General features: G+C 38.4%; 1 protein-coding gene across 1 annotated transcript in view; it reads right to left on the bottom strand.

Annotated features, from left to right (window-relative positions):
• RNF150 (ring finger protein 150) overlaps nt 1–24,804 on the bottom strand; it is a 195,952-nt gene that overhangs the window by 49,188 nt on the left and 121,960 nt on the right. Inside the window, exons 2-4 of the mRNA XM_019661047.1 lie at nt 19,637–19,887; nt 12,270–12,341; nt 10,789–10,871 (exon numbers count right to left, since the gene is read on the bottom strand). Of these exons, the coding sequence (XP_019516592.1) occupies nt 10,789–10,871; nt 12,270–12,341; nt 19,637–19,887 (406 nt within the window). The remainder of the gene's footprint in view (nt 1–10,788; nt 10,872–12,269; nt 12,342–19,636; nt 19,888–24,804) is intronic.

Below are 24,804 nucleotides of genomic sequence, written 5' to 3'. Positions count from 1 at the left end.
GTCTGAAATGTTTGAACCAATTATAAGAAACTGCATTTCCCTGATTCCCTCTATTTAGGTTATGTAAACATCACTGAAAAGAAAAAGGAAAAGAAGAAAAGGAAAGGGGTAAAAGGGGTAACAACACAGGACCAGTAGTGACCATATTCTGGCTGTTGTTATAAACATAATTACTTTGTTTAGGCAAGCTAAGATGCAATGCTAGCACTTTTACCTGATGGAGGGGGGAAAAAAAAAAGAATGCAATAAAGTAAATGACTTCTCACCTCCCTAGCACAAGCACTGCCCTCAGTGAGGAAACAGGTATGTTTTCAGGCCCATAGTAACAAGCCTGGACTCCCCGCGGAGAAAGTGAAATCCTTCCTGCTGGGCTAGATTTGATTGGGTCTCCTTGGGCTTTTTCAACATTTGGGTTAGAGGAAGATGGGGATTGCTGAGGCAGATTATTAGCCAAAACCGTATTCCCAGAGAGCTGAGAGTAGAGCAAAGCACCTCATGGAGCAGGGGGAGGGGAAGGCTGAGGTGTCAAATCCATACCCAGGGGTACAGCGGAAAGAGGACGGGCTCAGAAGTCAGGACACCTGGCTTTGCTTTGGGCCCTGTCACCAACCTCTCTGAGTTACAGGTTTTTAGAAATGAAAATAAAGGGGCATTCATGGTACCTGTCCTCCCTATAGCATAGGCTGTTGTGAAATACCAATTAGATATTATGTAAACGAGCTTTGTAAACAGCAGGGGGCTTTTCAAAATTAAAGTATTATAATCAACAGCCACTTATTTCACCAGGTGTCCATAGGATTAGGTTGAAACAGCATTAAAGAAAAACCAGCAAAACTTAAAAAAACTAAGAAACTGCATCCGATCCTCTTGCTACTAAACTCAAGCTTCTTTTTTAGCCACAGTGGAAGAAATCGATCCTTTGGGAATGCAAGTTAGGAGGGGAATGGCCGAGCTCTCGGTCTGTGGTGAGTCGCACTCCTTTGGCTTCTGGTAGAGGGAGGCTCTGCTGAAAACTTGACCCTGGTCTAATTATATCGTTTGGCTGGGGCAGCAAAGCTGGTTGGCATTTGTCCCGTCTGTCTAGTTGATTAATATAACTGGGGATCAGGACATTTGAAGTCAGAATGCCATATTTAACAAGGTTATTACAGTTCACGATTTCTCTCCTAAGGCGTCATGTGCTCTGCTGCAAATACGACAGAAAATACCATGGCAGATTTTATTATCAGCACTGCCATCTCCTTTCGTGTTTCCTCCTTTAATCCCTCAGATTAAGCAACACGCCTAATTTTTGGCTGTGTATACATACAAATCCAAAAGAATCCAATGAAAATTATTAGAAAACACCATCAGCACACTTTGAACTTAAGCCTTATGTAATTTTGACTAATGTGAACTAAAGTGAACTATTTTTTTAAAAGTTCACAGCATAGCTTCCTTGATATTTAAAAATTTTCCCCCCATTATTTTAAATGAAGGTATAAAATTGTGTAAGTCTTAAGTAAGCTCGATGATTTCTTAAGTATGTATATACCAGGGATGCCAAAAAAATGTATACAAGTGGACACTTTGGTCAATATTGCTCAAGCAGTAGTTCACTGTAATCAGAAGTGTCTGGGCGCTGATGGGAACCACTTTGAGCACCTCTTATAATTGCAGAGGTCAAATGTGACTTGTATTCATCTTTTGTTATCGGTATATATTGAGTATTACAATTTTAATACAGTTTTCCTTTCTTAAAATGTGTATCCATTTCTTGGCACCCTCTGTATTTATGTACATACCACCTAGATGAAGGTGTACAGTTTCCATCACCCCAGAGAATTCTCTCCTGCTCCTTACAAGTCGATACCACTGCTGGCCATGCACCCAGCATTACAACTTCTGTCACCTAGATTAGCTCTTCTTGTCGTTGAATTTCATATAAATGCAATCATAAAGTATGTATTCCTTTGTGGCCTGGCTTCTTTTGCTCAAAATAATGTTTTCAGTTTCATATGTGCTTTGATGTATATTAATAGCTTGTTTCTTTTAATTGCTGAGTAATATAGTCCATTGTATGTATGTACCCAAATTGGTTTATACATTTTTCTGTTGTTAGGTATTTGGGTTGTTTTTACTTTTTGGCAATTACGAATAAACACACTATGACCATTCTTGTACACATGCTTTCTGGAAGCCTATGCACTCATTTCTCTTAGGTACATGTCTAAGAGTGTAATTGCTAAGTTAGAGGCTAGTGTGTGTTTAACTTTAGTAGAAGCTGTCAAACAAATTTCCAAAGCAGTTGTGCCATTTTAAACTCCCACCACACTGTATAAATTTTAATTTGGCAGAGTATGTAAAATTATGTTGCTGAAAGAGTAAGTTTTTAAAATAATGGTTTTCATGAAAAATGACAATTGAATGGGATGACACAGCAACATAAATTTCAGACAAATTTGAAAAATGTAGTTAATTGATCAGTTATTTCTTGATAGGGAAGCATTAAGAGGAAGAAATAAAATTAACCAAAGATAAAAATCCCTAAATACTAAAAATAGTAGGCCATTCCATTCCCCACTCCAAACACATTTTAACATCTCTAAAATTAGTAAGCATCTTACAGCCAATGACAATTTATATGAGCTCTATGATATATGCAGAGCTTGTGTTAGTCAACAGTAATATCTCAGACAAATCAAAGGAATGGGAATGGAAACTAAGTGCTAGATTGATTTTTGGTTATCAGATGAGAAAGGTGTTTAAAATGGTACTACTTCATGGTTCCGAAGGAACACTAATGTAAATACTCTCACATCCTGCTGGGGGTGGGTTGGGGGGGAGTGTAAATCGTTACCACCTTTCAGGAAGCAGTTGAATAAAACTTATCAAGATACTTTAAAATCTCTTTTGATCCAGTAAGTTCACTTTTAGGAATGTATCCTAAGAAATAAATATAGAAAAAATATATAAACAATTAAGGTCATGATTTTATAATGATGAAAACTGAAAGCAATTTAAATGCTGAACAATAGGAAGGCAGTTAAATAAACTCCAATAATGGACTGTAATGCAGCCACTAAAATATTTTAAAATAATTTCTAATGTTAGGAAATTGTCTATCTTTTAATATTAAATGAGAAAGTAGAATAAAAATTGTGTTAATGGCCTGACTCTATGATGTTTAACAATATACATGGTGTATATTTAATAATATACCCTGTATAACAATATATGTGGTGTTTATACACATGCATTATAAAAATTAAATAAACCAGTAATGATTATTTTTGAATGGTAAGATTATTTTTGTTTACTTCTTTCTACTTTTCTCTATTTTCAAAATTCCATAATTAGCAATGAGACCTTGCAAGTTATTTTAAAAATCACATTTATATACGAACAGCTGTAAACAGCATGGTTAATAATTTAACTTGGATAACATGGGCATGAAAGAGTAAGTCAAACCTTATGAAAATCAGCCAACATTTATCACTCTTTTCAAAGAAAGGGACTTGGAAAAAAATCTGTTCGTAATCAAGCTTACGTCATAGGCAAGCAGGAGAAAGTCAGGACAGACCATTTCTGCCTGTGTAGAAAGTGCCCCTTTGTTCCTTCCTTCAAGAGTTACAGGAGTCATAGTCAGAGCCCTGATCAAATGATAGCCTTTTGTAAACTTCTTTCGCTCATAAAGAGGCTGGAATTTTCTGTCCACACAGACATTCAGTTCATTTTGACTCATCTTAAAATCAGACTGGCCCCGGGGGGGTTACAAATCTTAAGGGGTTGGTGTCTTTTTTTAGTGCTCTTAGCACAACTTGATTATGATGTTTTGAGCTTTCTGATATTAAAATGATGTCCATTGTTACATTGGGTCATAATTCTTCTTTATGTCATGTTGTTTATTATGATCATGTCATGTCTGGCAACGAGAGTGAATGAGAGCCCCGCCCCCAAAGGACAGTTCACAGGTGAGTATCAGGGTTGAACTGTGAGGTTGCCTTGGGTTGTCATGAAAGGATCTAAGACATGGATTTCCAGGAGAGGCAGGGGAGGCTATGGACTACCTGTGTGGGTTTGCTTGAAGCATCCAGTGAGAATAAGGAAACTCTCTGGGACACACTGACCAAAACAAGCCTTTCAGCAAGGCCCATTGGATTCTAGCCACTGCTAGTAAGGCACTTTGGGTGTATTACTGTGCTCTCACCTACATTAGCTCAGTAAATCTCATTAATTTGATTTTAACAAGGCTGGTCCTTGGCAGGAGACTCACTCTAGAAGTCTTATTCTAGAAGTGTGTTTGTTCAGAAAGCTTTACAAATGGATCCTTCTACTGTTTGCCCAATGTGCTTTATACTAGATGTCTCCCAGAGCTACTTCTCTGGTAGAGGACAATGTCACCTGTCTTTGGGGATCAGAGTTAATGGATTCTAGGATTTAAAAAGTCAATTAATAATTAGGTCCATGTTAAAAATATTGTCAGTCACATCAACTGAGAAAGAAAAGTACCGGTAGTTGGCTGTCTGACTGGTTAGATGGACGGGGATGGCTTATGAGTGTCTTGTCAACTGTAGATACATGGTACATAACAGACCTTCCAAGAATCCATTGTAATTTGTAGACCAAATATGGGCTTTGATTCAACAGGCCTCAAAAAATCCCTTTTCCAAATCTCCAGGCCTACCTACCACTTTTAGGTTCTATCTGACTCAGATATCGAAATGTCATTAGAAGTTCCTTTGCCAGCTAGGGTTTCTATGACCCCAATTTGTACCTATAAGCTTCATTTGTCTTTTCACTATTAATTTGTACTGCATTTTAATAGATAACACTGATTCTGTTTTTGATTTTTAGTCTAGCATATTACTGTCTTTAAATCTCTAATTCATCTCTTTCAACATGAATGCTATTAGCCATGCTCTAATCTTTGTGAAAATGTAGATTTAAGTTTGAAAGAAAAAAAAAAGGGAACAGTATGACATATTCTATGCCCTGAATTACTAAAGAGAGCTCTAAACTGATACAATTGAAATTTACCCTCATTCTTAAAACAGAGAGAAGGGAAAGAGAAAGGGTAGAATAGCATTCACACATAGACTCAAACAACTGTCTACTCAAAATGGAATTATGCCTAAATGACCCAGTTATGGGGGTGTTCTTGGGTTGGATAACTCAAAAGGAAGTCTTCAAAAGATAAGCCAAAGTTGGTCCTCAACTGTTTTGAGTGAGAAAGAAAATCTGTTTCAATGCTTGAAAACTGTTTCTTCTATTGTAGTTTTTTGAGCAATAGTGTGCTAGCTGCTGGATTTTTTTCCTATTGTTTAGAATCTGAATGGAAAGATATGAGCATGTTTTAAAAATAAACAAATACAGATGTATCTATCAGTCACCTACTGATAGAGGCAGCCATTTGTAATTATTCCAAATGCTGACTCATGTTGGGTTTTCCTCCTGAATCTCTCCAGAACATGCTGGGATGTCCTTCTCTCTATGTCCCCAGTGTCAACACTCCTATTCAGGCCCCAAGCACTTCCTACTTCAACTTTGCAATAGTCTTAAAGAAAGAGTGAAACTAGGGAATGCATAAAATGGAGTCACTTTAACTGAGATGCTAAATTTATTAATATTATGAAGGTTGCAGCATGAGGAAAGACTCTATTCCTTTTCTAACTAGCCTGGGAACTTAAACTTTTTTGAACTTTCCAGTCTTGTGTCAATGCCTGGATATACATCTGGGCCTCCCGATAACTTAACACTCTAATTACCCCCTGAATGACTCATGTATCCAGGCCACCTGATTACGCCCTGATGGACGCACATATACATTTGCCTGACATTCATTATTCAGCCCACTGACCGTGACCAGGCCTCCTGGCACCCGCCTTCCAGACCATGTGGCATTCATCATCCAGGCAGCCTCACATGTCACTGATAAGCTTCCTGGACCAATCCAATAAGGCAAGGAACACAGGACTGATAATTCTCAGGAATGTACTTTTTACTATAAGAACTTTTAACTTTTCTTTATTCTTTGGAACATTGGGTTTCTGCCTGATTCAGTGTTTCCCGATTAGCTATTCCTTTTGATCTCAAATAAATGCTCATTGCCTTTCACTTTGGCCTGTTGTTTTTAGGTAACAATCTCTTCACTGGTTTCCCTGATTTCAGCCTGATCCCTTCAAGCCACGTTCCACATGGTGCCAGAGTGCGGTGCACGTAGCACAAACTGTGCCCCTCAGCAGCTCCCCCAGCACCTGGCTGCAATCCAGGCTCCTCAGCTGGCCATTCAGTTTCTTAATTATCTGGGCTGCCTGCTGCTCCACCATTATCTCGACACATGCACTCCATACTGACAATTCCAGGTTACCACTAGTCATCTTCACTTAGAATACTCTTCTTAGCTCTGACTGGAGAACTCTTTTAATACAACTTCATGGAAAACAATTAGGTAATTCAAATTCCTCACCTTAGAAAAAGAAAGAAAATAATCCAAAATATGAACTAAGGTCTACACACATAGCTATTTACCCCAGCCTTATTTGTAATAGCAAAAAAAGTATGTGTGTTGGGAGGCAACTTAAATGTTCAAAAATAATCAAGTAAATTATGGCATATGGGATATTATGCATCCATTAAAAATCATGTTGACTAAGTTTTAAAGACATGGAAAACGTTTACTCTAGAAAGGACTTCAGGTGAGTTAGGAGATGTAGCTATCCAAAAAGATGCCATAAAAGCAAAAGAAGAAAGAAAAATAAGAATGGAAACATAAAACAAGGGAAAAGACAACAAAAATACCTTCAGCTATGAATGGGCATAAATTTGCCTCTTAGCTTTCTATCAACAAATGTAGAAAAAATCTGGACAGTATCACCATTCAGTATTCATGATATAAAAACATCCTCTTGCTTAGGAGAAATGCAGTTATTCTGTACATCAACTGCTCGGCAAGTCCCCATGGAGAAGATTACAAAAACCCTAACAAGAGACACAATGGCAGGTTCCCTCAGGTTGCCTCTTACAGTAATCCTGAATAAAACGGTGGCAATTACACTAGTTAACTCAGTTCTCTTATAAGAAGCTAATATGTAATAAGGCACATGTTTAGTTTTCTGTGACTCTACCTTGTTACAGAAGTACAATTTAGAGAAACATATACCAGGGTGCCAAAAAAATGTATACAAGTGGACACTTTGGTCAACGTTGCTCAAGCAGTAGTTCGCCATAATCAGAAGTGTCTGGACGCTGACGGTAACCACTTTGTAATTGCAGAAGTCAAACGTGACTTGTATTCATCTTTTGTTATCAGTTTATATTGAGTATTACAATTTTCATAGTTTTGTTCCTTTCTTAAAATGTATATACATTTTTTTGGCACCCTCTGCATTTCAGTTAATCTCCCCAAATAACGTTTTTGTCATATGGCTGATACACTTAATGAATTTGAAGTTGTACTCGCTGAAAAAGTACCTGGAGTCAGGCTAATCTAGCTAGATAATTAAAAATAGACTTATCAGAATGAATAATTAAGGGGCAGGAGGAGAAGCAGAGAGCTTAGTGAAAAGGTTACTGCAGAAAGACAGGAAAGAACGATGGTGGTAATGATGTAGCGATGGTAACAGGGACAGATATCATTCTAATAATGACAAGAGTAACATCACATTAGGCATAACAATAGCAATAATGATAAATGTAAATACGTATAATTGTCATTCTTTGTCAGGCATTGAATTGAATGTATAAAAACCAATTTTTAGTTAGCCAATTTAAATGAGATTCTTGAGTCAAAATCTAAGTTCCTCCATTGACATTTTCTTGTTAATAAAAGTCAAGCCTAAATTAAAAACAAAACACACAAAGCTGGCACCTTTTCCTAGATTCCAGAAGTTCTGGGGTGACTGTCACATTCTCTTCTTGTAATTGAAAAAGATCAAGGGGAACAGAATCTGCCCTTGGCTTCCTAGTCATTCCTAGTCATATTCTGCCTACGGATCCCTTCAAGATCAGGCATAGAATATTTTAAAGAGTGTATTAATGTAATTAAAATAGCACTAGTAAAATTGAGAATTGATTCTAAGGATCACAGATCTGTTGTTAAAGAAAAGTCATATTTGGTAGGGATGTATGTGCATGACTTAACCATGACTACAAATAAGGAAGGAAAATCATTTATTAGGTCATTGTAACTTGTGCAAGAGTTTCCAAAAGAGACAAACAAGAGAACTGAAAATATGGTGGGAGAAGAGCATCCTTGGGCAATATGGAAAGACACCCCACCCAGCAGCAACAGAGCAGAGACGGACCCAGCGTGTCAGGAGTTAGGCGGCCACAGAAAAGAGTATGAGAGAAGGAAAACAATAAGCTGGAACATTTTTTGAAAAGGTTTTTACTCCAAGGAGATGCAAAGAATTCTGAGGATGAGTCAGCCTGGAAATAATGGGAAAGAGAATCTATGACGTTCATAGGAGCAGAGGCTTAATAATACCCCAGAGGAAATTACCTAGCAAAAAAGCAAATGCCAGGGCATTGGTTTGATAACATCCATTAGTGCAAACTGTCTGGCAGAAACCAGCAACAGGCATAAAAATATCCTGATTTTAAAGTCAGCATTAGAAAAAATGTATGAGCTCTTCTAAGAGATGATATGTGTGGTGCGTCTGAGGTCACACAGTAATTAACTCTGCCCTGTGTTTGGTAATGCTCAATGCATTTTGCTATTTAAAGCAGGGCCCACAATAAAGAAATAGAAGCAGATGGACAGTAATGAGCTTGAAGCAAAAGGAATCAAGGAATGAGCTGAGAACCGAATACTGACATAAAAAAGGAAGGCTTGAGTCCAAACTGAACTAGCCTGGGGGAGGGGCTAATAAATATTAAAATGCAATTTTTTTCTTGGTTAGTATTTCCAAAACATTATACTGTGAAAGGAGATCTGGAATAATATACCATGACAATCTAAATGCTGCTAAAGCAATGTAATTTGTCATAATTAAAAATTGAAATCAGCCAAATGTTCCCCAACAGGGGCATGGTTAATTAAACTGTGGTACGCCTAAGGCTTGGAGATTATGCAGCCTATAGCAACTGGATGTAGTAACGTGGGATATACTCATGACAGAGCTCTAAATGAACAAGCTGTTTTGTACTGTATGTATTACAGGGCTAAAGTCATGCTGTATATAGTTTTAAAACAGATTTCCTTACATTTGTAAAGTTCTTTGGATTCTCAGAAAACAGTTGCTATTTAATTTTAATTTGTTTCGGATATATATATATATATATATATATATATATATATATATATATATTTCTTTATTAGTGGCAGCCTCACAGGGCTCTAAACAGTCTCCAAGGAGCAAAATAAAGGAAAGCACTTTCCTTGCATACATTTATCAGGCTTTATACAGCCTTTAAGGAAATCTGCACAGATGAAAGACTCCACGTTGAGAGGCTCTCTCGGTTTACATACTGCCATTCTATGCCAGTGTTTCTAGAAGTCACCAAGTAAACACCAAGTGTAATGTCTGCAGAGAGAATTTATGCATAGTGTGCTCATATGAAGGAAACTACGAAGTCTTTAGGTGCCAAATTTACGATTCTGTCTAAGAGATAGTCGAGCATCTATAAACCAAGGAAAGCAAATCCCACTCAAAGGCCTTGGCTGGGGCCACCAGAGTGCACTTTCCTCAAGCCTGGTTTTCCTAATGATCAATTTGCCTAAAAGCATTTCAAGTACAAGCCACTCCCCTCGGGAGTTTTTGCATTTACTCGAGTAAGTATCCTGTTTTTGTTTTTTGTCACTTCTTTGTTATTTTGGGATTATTAAACCAAATTCCTCTAAAGGCACATTTTATTTCTCTTGTATTCTAATATAGTTCTCAGAGATGTATTGTTTTATGAATGAATGGATTGTTTCATATTTTCGTGTGTCTTCCCTCTTTGTGTATTTTTTTTTCTACTTTATTTGCTTAAATACGCTCAGGATTTTTAAAGCCAATCTTTCTAAGCGAAGACCATTTCTTCAAGGCAGAATTTAATTTTTATTTTTAGGACACTTGCACAGATGCAGAAACACTAAAAAAAAAAAAGATTTTTAATTACAGGAGGATAGCATTTAGGCAACTTTAAAATAATTTAACTGAAGTATTTAAACTAATTTTAAGTGTATAAAAAGAATTCAGACACCTTAACAATAAATTTCAATTAGGACAAGGGATGAGGGTTATATGAAAATCACCTGTGGAGGTTTTCAAACTACGCACACTGGCACCTTCTCCTAGATTCTAGAAGTTTTGCGGGGGAGGAGCTGTCACATTTTGTTCCTGTTAGTAAAAACAAACACACAAACTAACTAACTAACCTAACTAACTAACAAAAAACAAGGGAAATGGAATCGCGGTTTGCTTCGTACTCATTCCTGACCATATTCTGGTTGCTGATCCCTTCATGATCACCCACATTTTAGATCATCCACTTTTAAAGAGTTCATTAATTTCATTAAAATAGCACTTGTAAGAAATCAAGAATTGATTCTGAGTATCACAGATCTGTTGTTAAAGACAACTTGTACTGGGAGCCACATCATCACGCTGTTTCATGAGATTCTAGTTCTTAGCAGTATACTTCCTTTGGTGCAAAGGGGATGAGAAAAATCTTTCTAATTTCACAAGACACAATGTTTTCAAGGAGAAAGGTTACACAAAAAAGATGATACAGGGACACAGAAACACGTGGGAAGACGGGCTGAGCAGGTCTGAGGCAGAGGACAGCGTGCCCCAGTGAAGCACAGGCAGCCTACTGACTTACCGGCAGGGTAAGATCCGGACAACATCGCTGGGCTTGTACCCTTCGATACAAACTGCACAGTTGTCAAAATCGGACTCCGTTTCCTGCAACCGAGAAACCCCAGGTGAGCTTACTTTCACAGCTGTACCTCTTGTGTCACACACCCACAACATGTCAAAGGAGAGGTGCCTGCAGCAAGGCTTTAGCAGTATTAGGGCCAATTTTCTCAATGATTTACTGCATATTGGCTTAGTTTCCATTCCTTCCAACCTCCACTTGTTGTTTCTGGGTTCCTCTACAAGTGCTTTTGTGAGGAAACAATTTTTAAAATGTATTATCACTAAACATGCTATTTATTATAATTAGAGGTGATATATCAAACACTCGAAGATGAGGAACACTATTTAGGGAGAATTGTCTCAATGATATTTAATTTACCCATTCCTTGGGAATCTAAGGTATATAACTCTCAAATAGTGGTTCTAACCTTTTCTTTTTCAAGTACATAGATCTCCTTTAGTTCCCCATAAAATATTACTTATATAATAGCCCTTGCTCTTTTATTATTCTCTGTTTAAGGGGGAAAAGTAATGAAAAAAATACTTTAAATGTAGTAATGATTTTAAAAGAATCTTCTCTTATTAAGCTCAATAGCATTTTTATATAGTTGAAAAATAGCAGCTCAAAATTAGCAAGACAAATCAATTATTCAGGATAGAGCCAACACCCAGTATACGTGTAGAGTCATGCACCCCTTACAATGACCCCAGCAGCCCCAAATCCATGTGTGCAATCCACTGTTCTAAAATTTCTCCTGGGGAGAAGTGGACTGCACTGCTTTGTGGTCCCTCCTCAAGATACACTTCTGCTTTCAGCTTTATGTCGCCATTCTACAACAAGGGAAGCTGTGGTAATGACTTTGAAGTTCTAGACACAAGGTTTAAGAAGCACGAGATATGCTTCCTGCATTTACTGTAGACTTAAGTAGAAGATATCATTCCGTACATAACAGTCTTCCATCCAAAGATTCATGGGAAAACTCTCTCACGTCATTAACACCAGCAGCAACCATTTTGTTTTTATCTTGTGGGACACTGGAATAAGGATACTAGATATTGTTTGAAAATTGCACATTGCTTCCTTCTTTGCACTGGTTGCTAGGAAGCCCCACCATAAATTTGGGAGCCATTTCTGTTATACATTTCAGATAATGCATTTGTGTACTAATTTCATTCTGGCTTCATCTGTTTTTTTCCTATACTTCCTTTTTAATTTCTCCTATTTTCTATCCAACTACTTTGCTGTCCTGTTGTATGCATTTTATAAACTGCTTTAAATTCTATTTTAATAATAACAGATTGGGTATAATAACCAGATGCCTATATGAGAACGATTAGCATGTATTCCCCCTTTCCCAGCTTCCTCTCTCTCCTGATGGGGCTGCCAGCAAAGCCAGGTGCTCCTCTGAATAGCTCCTCACCCCAAACAAAAGAGGCTGTTACCTTATCACCCTTCTTGATGGTCCTGACCTGGAGTTTGCTGATTGCTTTCTTTGCGGCATCTCCCAGTCGGCGCTGAAAAACCAAAAGCAGCTTGTTAGTAATGAAGACCTAGCATTCTTGACTCTGTTTCTGATGACCCTTAATAAACCAGAGCAGCTATCTCTGAAGTCATGCACAAGTGGCATGAATATTAAAGATGATGGCTGGAAGACATGGGGTAGTGATGTCTGACCAGAGGGGCTCTAGGAATTGAGGTCTGTGAGAGAGCTCTGTTATCAAGAAGGTCTTTGTGCCTAATGTTAGGCAACTGGCATATGACATGGAGACATCCTGCTTTGGAGTGATTTTTGCGCAGGTTACGACTACATAGACTAGCAAAAAAAAAAAAAATTAGTAATTTGCCCCTGTCGTCGCTTACTTTGTGAAATGGAGATAGCTAACCTGGAGTAGCTGGAATAAATTTTTCCTCTTTTTCATAATCGGGATTTACTACTTGTGTATTACTTTCAGCTTGGAATTTTAAGGAATTTCCTTTGCTTATGTAGACTCAATCTAGGTTTATATTTGGTCTGTACTGTTGCATCTCATCACATTCTTGCATGCCGATTTTGCCTCCTTTGTGTATGTTTAAGTGTGAGTGTCAATATGGGAAAGTGCATAAAACATACATGCTCAGTTTAACAAATAATTATAAAGCAATCCCCTGGGTAATCATCATCACCCACATCAAGAAATATTATATTACCCTCTATTTCTTAAAATAAACTTACTATTCTAATGAATGCTGCAAAAATGCAATGATAGGGCAATGAGGAAGCGTGAGAGACAGAAAGTGGGGAAAGAATTAAGTTTTAGTCTGTCAAGGGAAAAAAAGGGTTTGTTTCTGTGCTCATGAGTTTTCCACACGTTATATCATCTTCCTAGGTACTCATATGTGTACTATTTTTCTGTTATCGATGTGTATTTGCAGCATTAAAACATTTTTGAAGTACTAAGATAAATGGGACAAACACTAAAATAGAATAAGCATTTGCTCTCAGTAATTTTGTTCCTTTTGGAAATAACATTCAAGTTTCTTTCTTTTTGTTAAAATGGTAAACATACTAGTGAACAGTTAATACATCCTAGATACCATGCTAAAGCATTATATACGGTATCACCTTTATCCTTTCAACAACCCTATGAGAAAAATACTATTTCACAGAGTGAACTGAGACTTGTAGAGCATGAGTAAATTGTTTTAATATCATAGGCTTAATAAAAGGTCAATCAGAATCTGAATAAAATTAAGTCTGATTTAAAGCCAAAGCCAAACTACCATTCTCATTATTCACCAAACAACCACCCAATCGACCAACCTGCCTAAGCCAGCCAACCAACCAACATCTGCCCGGTCAGACAGCCAATTTAACCAACCAGCCAACCAGCCAACAATTGGCTAACCAGACACCCAACCTATATCTAGCCAGCTAACAAGCCATCTAGCCAACCAACCAATCAGTTAGCCCACCAACCAACATCTGGCCAGCCAGCTAAGCAGTCAACCAGCCATTCAGCCAACCAACTCACAAAACTGCTGGCCAACCAATCAAAAGCTATCAAGTACCTATCATAAGGCACTTCCCTTAACACAGCAGCAGTTACAGTAAATAACTAGAAAAGGGGATGTTCTCCTGGTTAATTTCCTTTTTTCTTTGATATTTCATTTTGTTTCTAAAATAATTACCAGCATTTTTAACAGAAAAGCAAGGTTTGGCTGTTTCCTAAAAAGAGACCTACATAAACCTGAGATTTATGCAGAAGTACCTGAGTAGCTAGCAAACTGAGGTAGCAAGAAAAATAAGAAGAGTCTATAATGATACGTAAATACCCAGGGAAACAAAGTGAGAAGAAAAGAAAAGAAATGAGGTAAACTAAACAGGATGCGACTCCTTTTCCTCTCCTCTTCTGTTATTGATTATCCTTTGATCTCACTCAATGCAAGCTGCTTTTTGGGGGAGCCCTTTCTAGACATCTTCTAGTAGAGAAGGTCCCTCTAGCCTAAACCATCACAGCAGCATCTTGTCCCTCTGCTCCGTAGCACTGTTACAACAGTTGCAATTTGCTATTTTTAAGATCAGTCCCAGTTACTTTTCTCTTGTATAAGCTCCCTGAGGACAGCACTGTGTTAACTTTGCTTCCCATTAATATGAATAAAACTGCCCTCAGTAATTGACACTGGATCATTCAACACATATTTCGGATCACTGATTTTGGGCACAGCTCTGGCACAGCTCTGGGTTTTGAAAAAAATGGTAGTGAGAAAACACACACAAATTCCTGTCTCTGTAACTTACTAGTGGAAACTCTATAAATGGTTTATGAGGGAATACAATCTTAAACCAATAGATAGATTTTTTTTTTTAAGTCTGGAAAACAACCTGACAAATTGAGCCAGTTAATGGGAAAATATGTGGACAAATCATAACTAATACATGAGGTTAGGTAAGCAGAGCTATGTTCCCGACTTTGGCAAAACCAGCCTGGGTCGACTAAAGGGCTGCTTTTCATAGAAGAAACCGGCAGCAAGAATTGAAAAAAACAAACAAAAAAAGAATGGAAAGGCATGGAGAAGGGGCTACTAGTTATGGACAGTGAATGCAATAAACCTGAAAATAGTATATTCAGAATAAGAAATCTAGACCTAAGATAAACACGACTTGATTGTTTTAATTTTAACTTATGAGCTCAGATATTTCTGCAATTGTGTTTAATTGGTATACTCATATACAACAGCCGGCCCCAATTCCATCGCTCAAATTGTTTTTTATTTTCAAAAGCTAAGCAGAGCAATTAGGTAGCAAAAATTATTTTCAAACAAGTGCCACAGATTATACTCAAAGGAAGACCAATGTTTTTTTTTAAAAGAGGTGAACCAGAAATAATGTTTTCAAAATTTAATTTAATTTAAAACAATTCTTTAGCAAATGAAATATGCTTCTTCAGTGGGAGCCTGGAAGGTAAATTCAAAGACTGCTTCCTATCTTGGCCATGTGTTTTTACTTTTGGCTATATCTGAATAAAAACAGGGTGTTTTTTGTTTTTTTTTAAAATCTCTTTCTCTCTTCCAGAAAAAAAAGCCCCCCTTTTTTCCCATGACCTTTTAAAGAAAAATGCAAGCTGCTTTTATTAAAAAAAAAAAATGGTGTGTCTCTTCAGGAAATGTAAAGTAAACTGACATTATGGTACCAGGGATTATGGCTAAAAGCAGAGTTAATGGTTAGGGAATTAGAGAAATTCCATTACTGGCATTCTGGCGACTGAGGGCTGAGAGGTTAAAGGAGTTCAGTGGAGGATAAAATCATTTGGAAGATGGCCTTCTCCAATTAGCAGAACCAACAGATGGAGAAATCAGATAATTCACATATACCTCTTTTGAGGAGAAAAATGATAGTGCTTTGTGCTAAAGGATAAGAAAGTCTGACCTTCCAGGGGTAGAACAGATGTTCTAGAGACCTGGAGAATACAGAAAAATCAGCTTCCGAGATATATATATATATATACACACACACAGTCATGGGACCATGTAGAGCTAAAGTTTTCAGTAGAAGTTTAGATGAACAAAATAAGGAGAGAAGCACCATAAAGTTTAAAAAATGCTATTTGCATGTAGTCAAATTTTGTCGGTATATGCCCATCTCTATTTCTTTTTCCTTTTTTTTTTTTTTTAAGCTGAGCCATCCTGCCACCTGTTGGCAGCTCAGCGGCTGCTCAGCTCGGGCTGGGAATCGAACCACTGTTGCTCAGAGCTCAAACTCTTGAGCGAGCTCTTAACCAACTGAGCCATTCGGCCGACCCCTCTATTTCTTTTTAAGTAACATGAAAATGACACCTAAAAATACTGACTTCTGAACAAAAACACTGTCTTGCTTTCAACAATTTTCCAAATAGTATTGTTGGATTTCCAAAATGCAAACTAATGAGATAATGAGTAAAAACATAAGCATTCTTAATGAAATGGTCCAAATAAAACAGTTGCTGTTTTTTGTATTTGGTCTCTTCTGTCTTTGGGTTTTTAACTGCACCAAGTACAATAAATAAATGGAGGTGCTTTGTCTCACATTCCTATTGCTGATTTTTTGGACAAGAGAGGGAAAACCACAGGCCCTGCTCAAAGTGAGTCATTATGGGGCCTGAATAGAGAATCTAGGGATCAGAACCAGGGATCCGTCATAAAACACATCCTTTTCTGTGTGGTTCTCAGAAATGCAGGGTAACGTGATAGAAACAGAAGACCTAGGGACCACCTCAGGTTTGTAGAGGCTTTTGTTTCATGTGGAAATTCCTCTCCCTTCTCCAAGGGGCTCCTATAGATTTTCTCTAACCCAACCAGATCCAAATCATACTTTTCACTAAAGATTGTCAGGACTTGGGCCATTTTAGTAATTAGATATATCCATCAATTTGATCTAAACAGCTTTAAGAAAGCATTTACCAAAGTTATTGGTTTCTTGACAATACTGAAGATAAACCGCTTTATGAAAAATAAATACAGAACTATTAATTAAAAGAATGAAGTGCTACATAAATGCCAACAAGGGATGACAGACTCCAGTTGAACCCAAGACACATAAATTAGTGACCTTCTGAATATTTAAGAAACTGAGAAAAACAAGACACTTTTCTCTTGTCCCCTTCTGTATTCTAAACAGAAATGCAGTGGAAGTGATAAAAATACTAGGAACATAAAGCTTCTGAAACAGCATCAAAACCAGGTTTATGTTCTATCTCATTGGATTGGATAATTCTGTACCATATTTGTCCTGTTTTTCTGACAGCTGTATTTTATAATCATGATTATCATCACCACCAACACCACCACCATCACCGCCACCACCACCAGAAAAATACCAAAGTATTCTTATGTTCTAGGTAAAGGGAGGACACTGTAAATGTAAACAGAGTTGCCTGGAACCTCATGTGGCCATGGGTGACTTAGACACTTCCCTCCCTCACTCTAATATGTAATAATGATCCTTCCAGGCCTGGCTGATGCAAGACAAATCTTTGCACAGTCAGTTCAGTCAGTTTCTATGATGTAAGTCAGCACTCCCCACATTCAACAAAATGGGCAAAGGTACTAGGCTGACTATATTCTGACAGCCATGGTAACCTCCTAGATCAATGACTTCAAGCTGTTTGTGCACACATGACATGAGGTACAAAAATCAGGGCTGTTTTTTCGTGGGAGGTGTTACTGAGGCGAAGGCAATGGTTTGGAAGTTAGAAGATTCAGCTTTTAGTTCCATTTCTGTCCCTGCCTAACGGTGTGACTCTGGCCAAGTCACTTAAACATTCTGGACTTCAGTTCCTCTTAGTAGTAAAATTAGTCATGTCATTTCCAGTTTTACCAGCTCGTGATTTTCATCTATGCAGAACAGAATTGGGAGGCAAAGATCCCTTGAGACCTGAATTAAATAAACATGGGTTCATGGCTGATGACCTCACTCAATACTTTATGGATATAACACACGTTTTGCCTTTCTGTCCCCTTAAGGGCTCTGCACTTTCTCAACCAACCAACATCTGACCAGCCAGCTAATGTAAAAATGCTGCCATTCTCAAAATGGCAACATAGGGGACCATTTTGTTTCTTGCTCTTTAGGACACAGAAGCATTTCTGCCTGCAGACCTGACCGTTGGTGGCTGACACTTGGTATAATCTTTTCCATTCCCTTTTTCTTTCCCTGTGAAGTTCAAATTTGTTTTAAATCCCATTACTTCTCTTGTTCCAACATAACTTCAGGACCAGTATGTGCAAATGACATCAGAGGGACATGAGCCATGTACGTGCAAATAATAGAAAGAGGTATTCACAGGGAGAGGTAACCCTTTCAAGAAAACTTGATTCAATGTCATTACTAGACCTCATATAAAACAGGTCTGGTTTCTTTGGATTAGCCTCAAAGGCACTATTGTTTATGAAAAACAAAAAAGAACCTTACTTAGTTTATCTGATCTGCCCATATTTGAAATAGCCGCCATCTATTGAGAGTCCTGTGGTTTTCAGGACACAGACCCAGTCCTTGTGTCTGAGATGGGACGTCCTAGAAGACAGTAAGACAATGTCCTAGAGCATCACCTCCAGGAGGCAGGCTTACCTGCCATGGCAGGAATGCTGCTGCTGGCTTTGCTCTGCCATTCTGCAGGGTTTCTACAAACAGGGTAAGATTTAGTGAACAGCAGCCCAAGGGGCACATCTGGAAAATGAGGGACACATGGCCCCCTAACCTCCTGGTGGGGAGTGGGGACTGCCCATAGTGCATGTGGTGCTCAGGGCCAAGTGTCTGCCATGTACCTGGCTCCCCACTTCCAAGTTCAAGAAGATGTCAACAGAACAGTTAGCAGTTGGGTAGAATGAAGAAGAATTCTTGGCCTCATCTGTGGAGCCCCCAGAGGTGGAGAATCTTAGACACTAGAAAGGACTTTACGAACCAATCCTACTTCTGAAGCCAAAGAGGGCCAATATTCAAACAGTAGCATGTGTTCGGTGTCACATGTACATGTTCGTTTTTTTTTTTTTTTTGTGTAAAACATCTCCATCCATAGGAGCTGGTTTAATAAATGTAACATATGCAGAAAATTAAATGTTATGAAGTCATTAGAAATGAGAAGGCAGCTTTGATTGAGTGTTGATATAAATTAATCTCCCAGATAAAGTGAGAAATAAGGGTACAGAGTTAAGTATGCTATCATTTGTTTAAACACACACACACACACACACACACACTCCACATACACATGTTTGCAGCACATAAAATATGTCTGGAAGAGAAGATTTTCCAGGGAGAGGACCTGGGTAACTAAGGGACAGACAGAGGAAGGCAATTACTTTTCATTTTTACCATTTTATACCTTTTGCATTTTATACCATGTGTATATATTATATGTTCCAAAATTAAGTGCTTCTTAAAGTAGCTTTTGTATTTTACCTCCTTTTTCCCCCCCATTCATAAGGAGGAAATCCTGGCTCTTCCCAAATTATGTTGCCACTATTAGCATCATCTTGGCTCACTTCCCCTTTCTCCCTTTATTATGTGCCTCAATAAATAATTGTCCAAAAAAATTAGCAATCAAAATGTGGGACAAAGCACCTCCATGTCACAGAACAATACCAGGAAAACATCAAAATATGTGTATTTGGAGAAGATCTGAAAAGCGATACAGCCAATATTAACAGTGTTTATCTTGAGCAGGGTGCAATGCGTAGTTTTGGTTTTTTTGTCTTGGCATTTTCTTTGATTTCCAAAGTTGGTACAATAACATCTTACTTTTGTAATAATTTTTACGTTGTTTTTTGTTTTATTTTTTAACATTTTGCCACTCACCTGGTTTCTGTCTCTGGCATTTGCATATCGAAACCTCTGGATATAATAAAAGACGAGCCAGGCGAGGGAAATGATCATCAGGACGATGAAGGAGATGGAGACAAACACAACTGACGTGCGGCTCACGTATTTCTGCAAGTTGCGCGTTCCAATTGTGATGTACATCGTCACGGTGATGTTTCTTTCCAGCAGGCTGACGATCTCCTTCCCTTTTGGCTCAGGAATCATTATGGCCACGATGTCTTCTACACCTGTTGTGAGAGGGGCAAGGAAGGGCCGATAAGGGTAAGGGGATAGGAGGGGGGGTGGGAATCATAGTGAAATGTCTGGACAAAGTAACACACAACCAAATAACAGGACTTTTGACAATTTTTTGCCAGATCTAATAGGTTAGGTCTAATGTTAGCTTCTGGCTGTTTAGACCTTAGAAGTAGACCTGAGTCAAATTTTCTCTTTCTTTAGCTACCTTAGGAGGCTGCTGTAGTTTATATGAGAAGAAAAACTAAAATGAACTCATAATTTTGGTATGAGTGAGGTCACGATCAAGCTACCCTCCCACTCTCTAAGGTGTTGACTCTGGTCTGGTAAAGGTAGATGCTTCCCAGCTAGTCCAAGTTTACAGTCCTATGTTGCACTTCACAGACACCCCTCAGGAGGGGAAAAGGCACTCTGTACCCCATGGCACAAAGGTAAAATGCACAGTTTTATGCAATTTGTCTTTGAGCTCTCTTTCTGCCCCACAGACACTATGAATGCTTGATTACATTTTCAAGGCCATTTTCTCCTACAGTGAGTTCCCAAAACAACCCAACATAGTGTTGCTTAACAGTAAGATTCACCAACATAAAATAATGGTCTCAGAACTACTTTCTGCTTTTTACCCAATTCAATGCAAACAGCTTGTATATCCTCATACCAAGCAAGGGGAGATGGAGGCCGTACAGATACTTCCAGGATGGTTTCATCTCTGCTCCCAAATACCCACCACAATGCCCATTAGTGGACCATCCGAAGCAAGGGTGGCAGCTTTCTTGGATCTGTGTTATTTGGGTCATTGTCCCTATTCTTCACGAAACTGTGAGGCACAGCCTTCCGTGAAGAGTTCCGGGGCCTCTACAAGGGGGTCTTTAGTTAAAGATATGACAGCAGTTCCAAATGAACCAACTTGGCATGTCACTGGGACTGAACTATGGGCTAGATCAACTGCAGCTCGCGAGCCATATGTGGCTCTTTGGGTACGTTCCATCTCAAAAGTTTGCCGACCCCTGGAAGAGCCAATCCTGTCCCTCACAACAATTTAAAAATTGTTTGAGAGCCATAAATATATTTTCACATAATCACCATTATGTGAATCATATCCTTTAAGAATTTTATAAATGAAACTATGATAGTTTTATTTTCATTTTCAATTTTACTTCAGAGCCACATGTACGTATCCAGAGAGCCACGTGTGGCTCGCAAGCAGCAGTTTGCCGACCCCTGGGCTAGCGTATCAGTGACATTAGGCTACGTTCTCAGAGATCACCCCAATTCAAATGTAGGCCCACAGAGCTCTTCATGGGACCTATGTCCACATGGAAATATCCTATTACCTGGGGTAACTACAAATTACAGAGAACAAATTCGCAACTAGGATGTTGTAGCTTCGGGACAAAATTAAAGACCGCTATAGCTGCATAAAGCGGGCCTTATTCACATGCTGAGGTCAGCCAGCTGGACAGAACTACCAGACTATGTGCTCGGGCTGTTGCAAGTCTCTTAGAAGGTTCTTAGGGCTTACACTTGACCTTGATCTCTATGCGGGTTTTCAATCATAAGTTTCTTGATGGTATTTCACTTAGGCTAAATAAATACTTTAAAAGCTAACCACATACAATAGTGTCTGTGTATGCTACATCAGTTATATATATTTAAAAATTCCAAAAATCTTTGCATTGGCCCAAGTGTAAATCACAAGGCCACACGTGTGTTTATATTTGGCTGTTATTTCTGGGAATTACTGAAAGTAATGGCTTGAATTTCAGCTTTGCAGAATTTACTGACAATTTCGATGTTCCTTCTTTTTTCTATGTTTATTTTGGCTCGTGGCTACATGTGGTCTGAGGTTTTGTGAGGGATTACGGCTGCTGGCAGCTTTTGTCTCTACAGAAATATGGTCTTCTTTGTATACTGGACTAAATTGGCCTGGGGAGGCTCGTCTCGGTGCAGTAACCATTTTATAGATATTTAAATAGTGGGAGAATCATAACTTTTTACTTAATCTATCCACTTATTTATATATTTTTAAGCATGTCTATTCAAGGTTCTAGAATAAGATTTTTTTTGAGAAGCGGATCTTGGGGTTATTTATAAGACTATACCTGCTCAGACTTGTACAAGTTTTCCATTTTTTAGTAGTCATAGTTTAATAATATATTCCAAGATGGCTTCTAGTTTCGACACTCCACTCAGGAACCTCTTCTCCACCAAAGATGACGGAAATGCTCATGTAAAATTGCTTTTCGAAAACTTTTGGTTTTACTTTCTGCATTTAAATATGGAACAACCTAAATGTGATTTAATAACACAACATATATTGAGCTCTTATAATGTGATAGGCAGAGAGGAGGCAGAGAAGATGCAATTTATTTTTCCCCTAAATTTTCAGACATATTTGGGTCTACTTTGGGATTTTATTTTACTGTAAAAGTGATCTATCTTTTGCTGAACCTACACCAGGCTGTTTTAGTTGTCTAGGTTTTTAACATATTTCTATCTGGTAGCCTAACTCCTCCTTCACTAATTTCCCCCTTAAGATTTCCCTGTTATCTACTGATATTAAGAGACCACGGCGCCTAAGGGTAAAGAGTTGGGCTCTGGGTCTCGACAGCTTGTTTCAAAACCTAGCTCAGCATTTCAAAAATAGGCAACCAAGTTTTGGATAGCCACAGAGTTCTCAATTACTCATCATCCATTTTGAGGAACTTGAGAAAACATTTCCTCTTCCTGTAGGGTAAACTATAATTAACTATTTTAAACTTAAGTGCTTAGTTACACTATCTGTATCACTCATACCACTGTTGTGTCTTCCTGATATATGACATCCGCTTGGAGAGACTGAAAATGGCACCTGGCCTTCAACCTTATTTATCTTCAATATTCATAATGAATTTCTAGGGCTGATGATGGTGTAAAAAAAAAAAAAAAGATGGGATTCTGATACATCTCTCCCTGCACTTTACGCTATGCATTGTGCGTGGCAAAAAGAGATACTGAGGGTATGGATTTATCCCAGTAGAAATAGTCATTAAGAACTTAGGCACACGGGGTATCCAGAAATGGTACAAAGTCCAGTGGATTTGGATGCATTATCTGACCAGTCAGATCAATGCACAAAGTCCAGAGCAAAAAGCAACTGTAGGATTGAATCTGTTCAAATGAGACCTGCACCAATGTGAGTTATCAGATAATTCCTTGATCTCTGCTTCATTTTGGAATGTGCAGCTGGTGTGTGTCAGGGAGAAGCCAGCAGAGTCTCCCCAGGGACACTGTGGGAGGGAGGGGAGGAGGAAGCAGCACTGAGGAGGGGACACAGCGCTGAAAGCCCAGCTGAGTGATCTCCTTCTACTGAAAGCTGCCCTAAGGATCTAAGCTATGACACACGGGAGGCTCTGAGCCCCAGGGAAGAGAAGTTAACCAATAGCACACAGTGTATGGGTGAAATCTACAAAGAGGCCTTGCTATTTGGGCAATTCTGTTTACTGTGCCGCCTAGTCACTCTATTATCGTTCGTCTCTTTTTGCAAAATTGTGTCAGCCTACCATCTAGTTTCCTGAGTGATCACCGTTAGGTAATTATGGTGTGTTCTGGAAAAGCTCTTTAGCCCAGTAAGAGAATGTGTGACCAGCGCAAATCTGACCTGGCCGCCAGGCAAACAGCAGGGGCATCCTGTAGACTTAGTGTTTCCTTTTCCCAGGACAGTGCTCAATTGCCATTCTCTAATTTGGCATATGCAGAAAAGTGAGGAATTGAAACAAAAGTTCAGAAAGCCAAAGAATGTTTAATAACCAGGAAATCCTTTACTTACAAATGCAAAACCAGGTTGTTTAAACATTGCATTGATAGAATGTCTAGAACACCAGCAGAATGCTAGACATTTTACAGGGCCCAAAGCCCGCTTCCTCCCTGTGCATCCTGGAGGGTGGCAACGTCCCTTCTGGGTTCACGTGAGCAAAAATCCTTTTTCAGTTCTCTGCATCTTCTCTCTCTCCCCTAATCTTTACTTTAGTTTCACTGATAGCCCTTTAGAATTTAGGCAATAATAAGAAAAGGCTGCAGTTTTCATTTACAGATATTTTCTATTTATATACTTATTATCTACTGTTGTTTTACCGTCAGCTCCTGATGATCATCTATTCTCATGTGAGATATAATCCATGTGAAATCATTTTAAAAACTGCCAAGTAGCATATAAATGCAGAATATTACCATTTTCTGCATTAATTTAAAATATATTATTTTTAATAACAATATAATATCTATAAAAAATATTTTAATGTTTTTATTTTTTTTTATTATTTTATTTTATTTTATTTTTTAAGCTGAGCCATCCTGCTACCTGTTGGCAGCTCAGCGGCTGCTCAGCTCGGGCTGGACTCGAACCGCTGTTGCTCAGAGCTCAAACTCTTGAGCGAGCTCTTAACCAACTGAGCCACTCGGCCAGCCCTAATATTTTAATGTTTTTAATAGGTGCCAACATCCTAAATAAAACATTCACAAATAGACTTCAACAATATAGTAAAAAAGTCTTTATGACCAAATGGGATTTATCCTAGGAAAGTAAAGGTGAATTAACATTCCAAAATATATTAATGTGTTTTAGTACATTAATTAACAAATTAAAGGAATAAAGCAGATGATTATCTTGTGTAGCTAGCTGTCCTCTAAAACCTGGCCTCATACTTCTACAGTATTAGTGTTTTAGCTGGGCACAGGCTATCCAGCAAAAAGTGTTAATCCTCAGACTCTCTTGCAGCTATGTGGCTTTCTGAATAACATTTCACTATTGAGATGTGAGTAGAGATGATGTTGGCTCCTCCAGGGTTTTATCTGTAAATAACTGAGTATGTGCACCCTAGATCCTATCTCCCCTTTTATTCTGACTTCAGATAGAGAAATGTGGAACAGCT

This window comes from Hipposideros armiger, unplaced genomic scaffold, assembly GCF_001890085.2.
Source record: "Hipposideros armiger isolate ML-2016 unplaced genomic scaffold, ASM189008v1 scaffold_333, whole genome shotgun sequence".
NCBI lineage: Eukaryota > Metazoa > Chordata > Mammalia > Chiroptera > Hipposideridae > Hipposideros > Hipposideros armiger.
The sequence above is the reverse complement of the archived record's forward strand: the minus strand, read 5'-3'. Positions and strand labels throughout refer to the sequence as shown.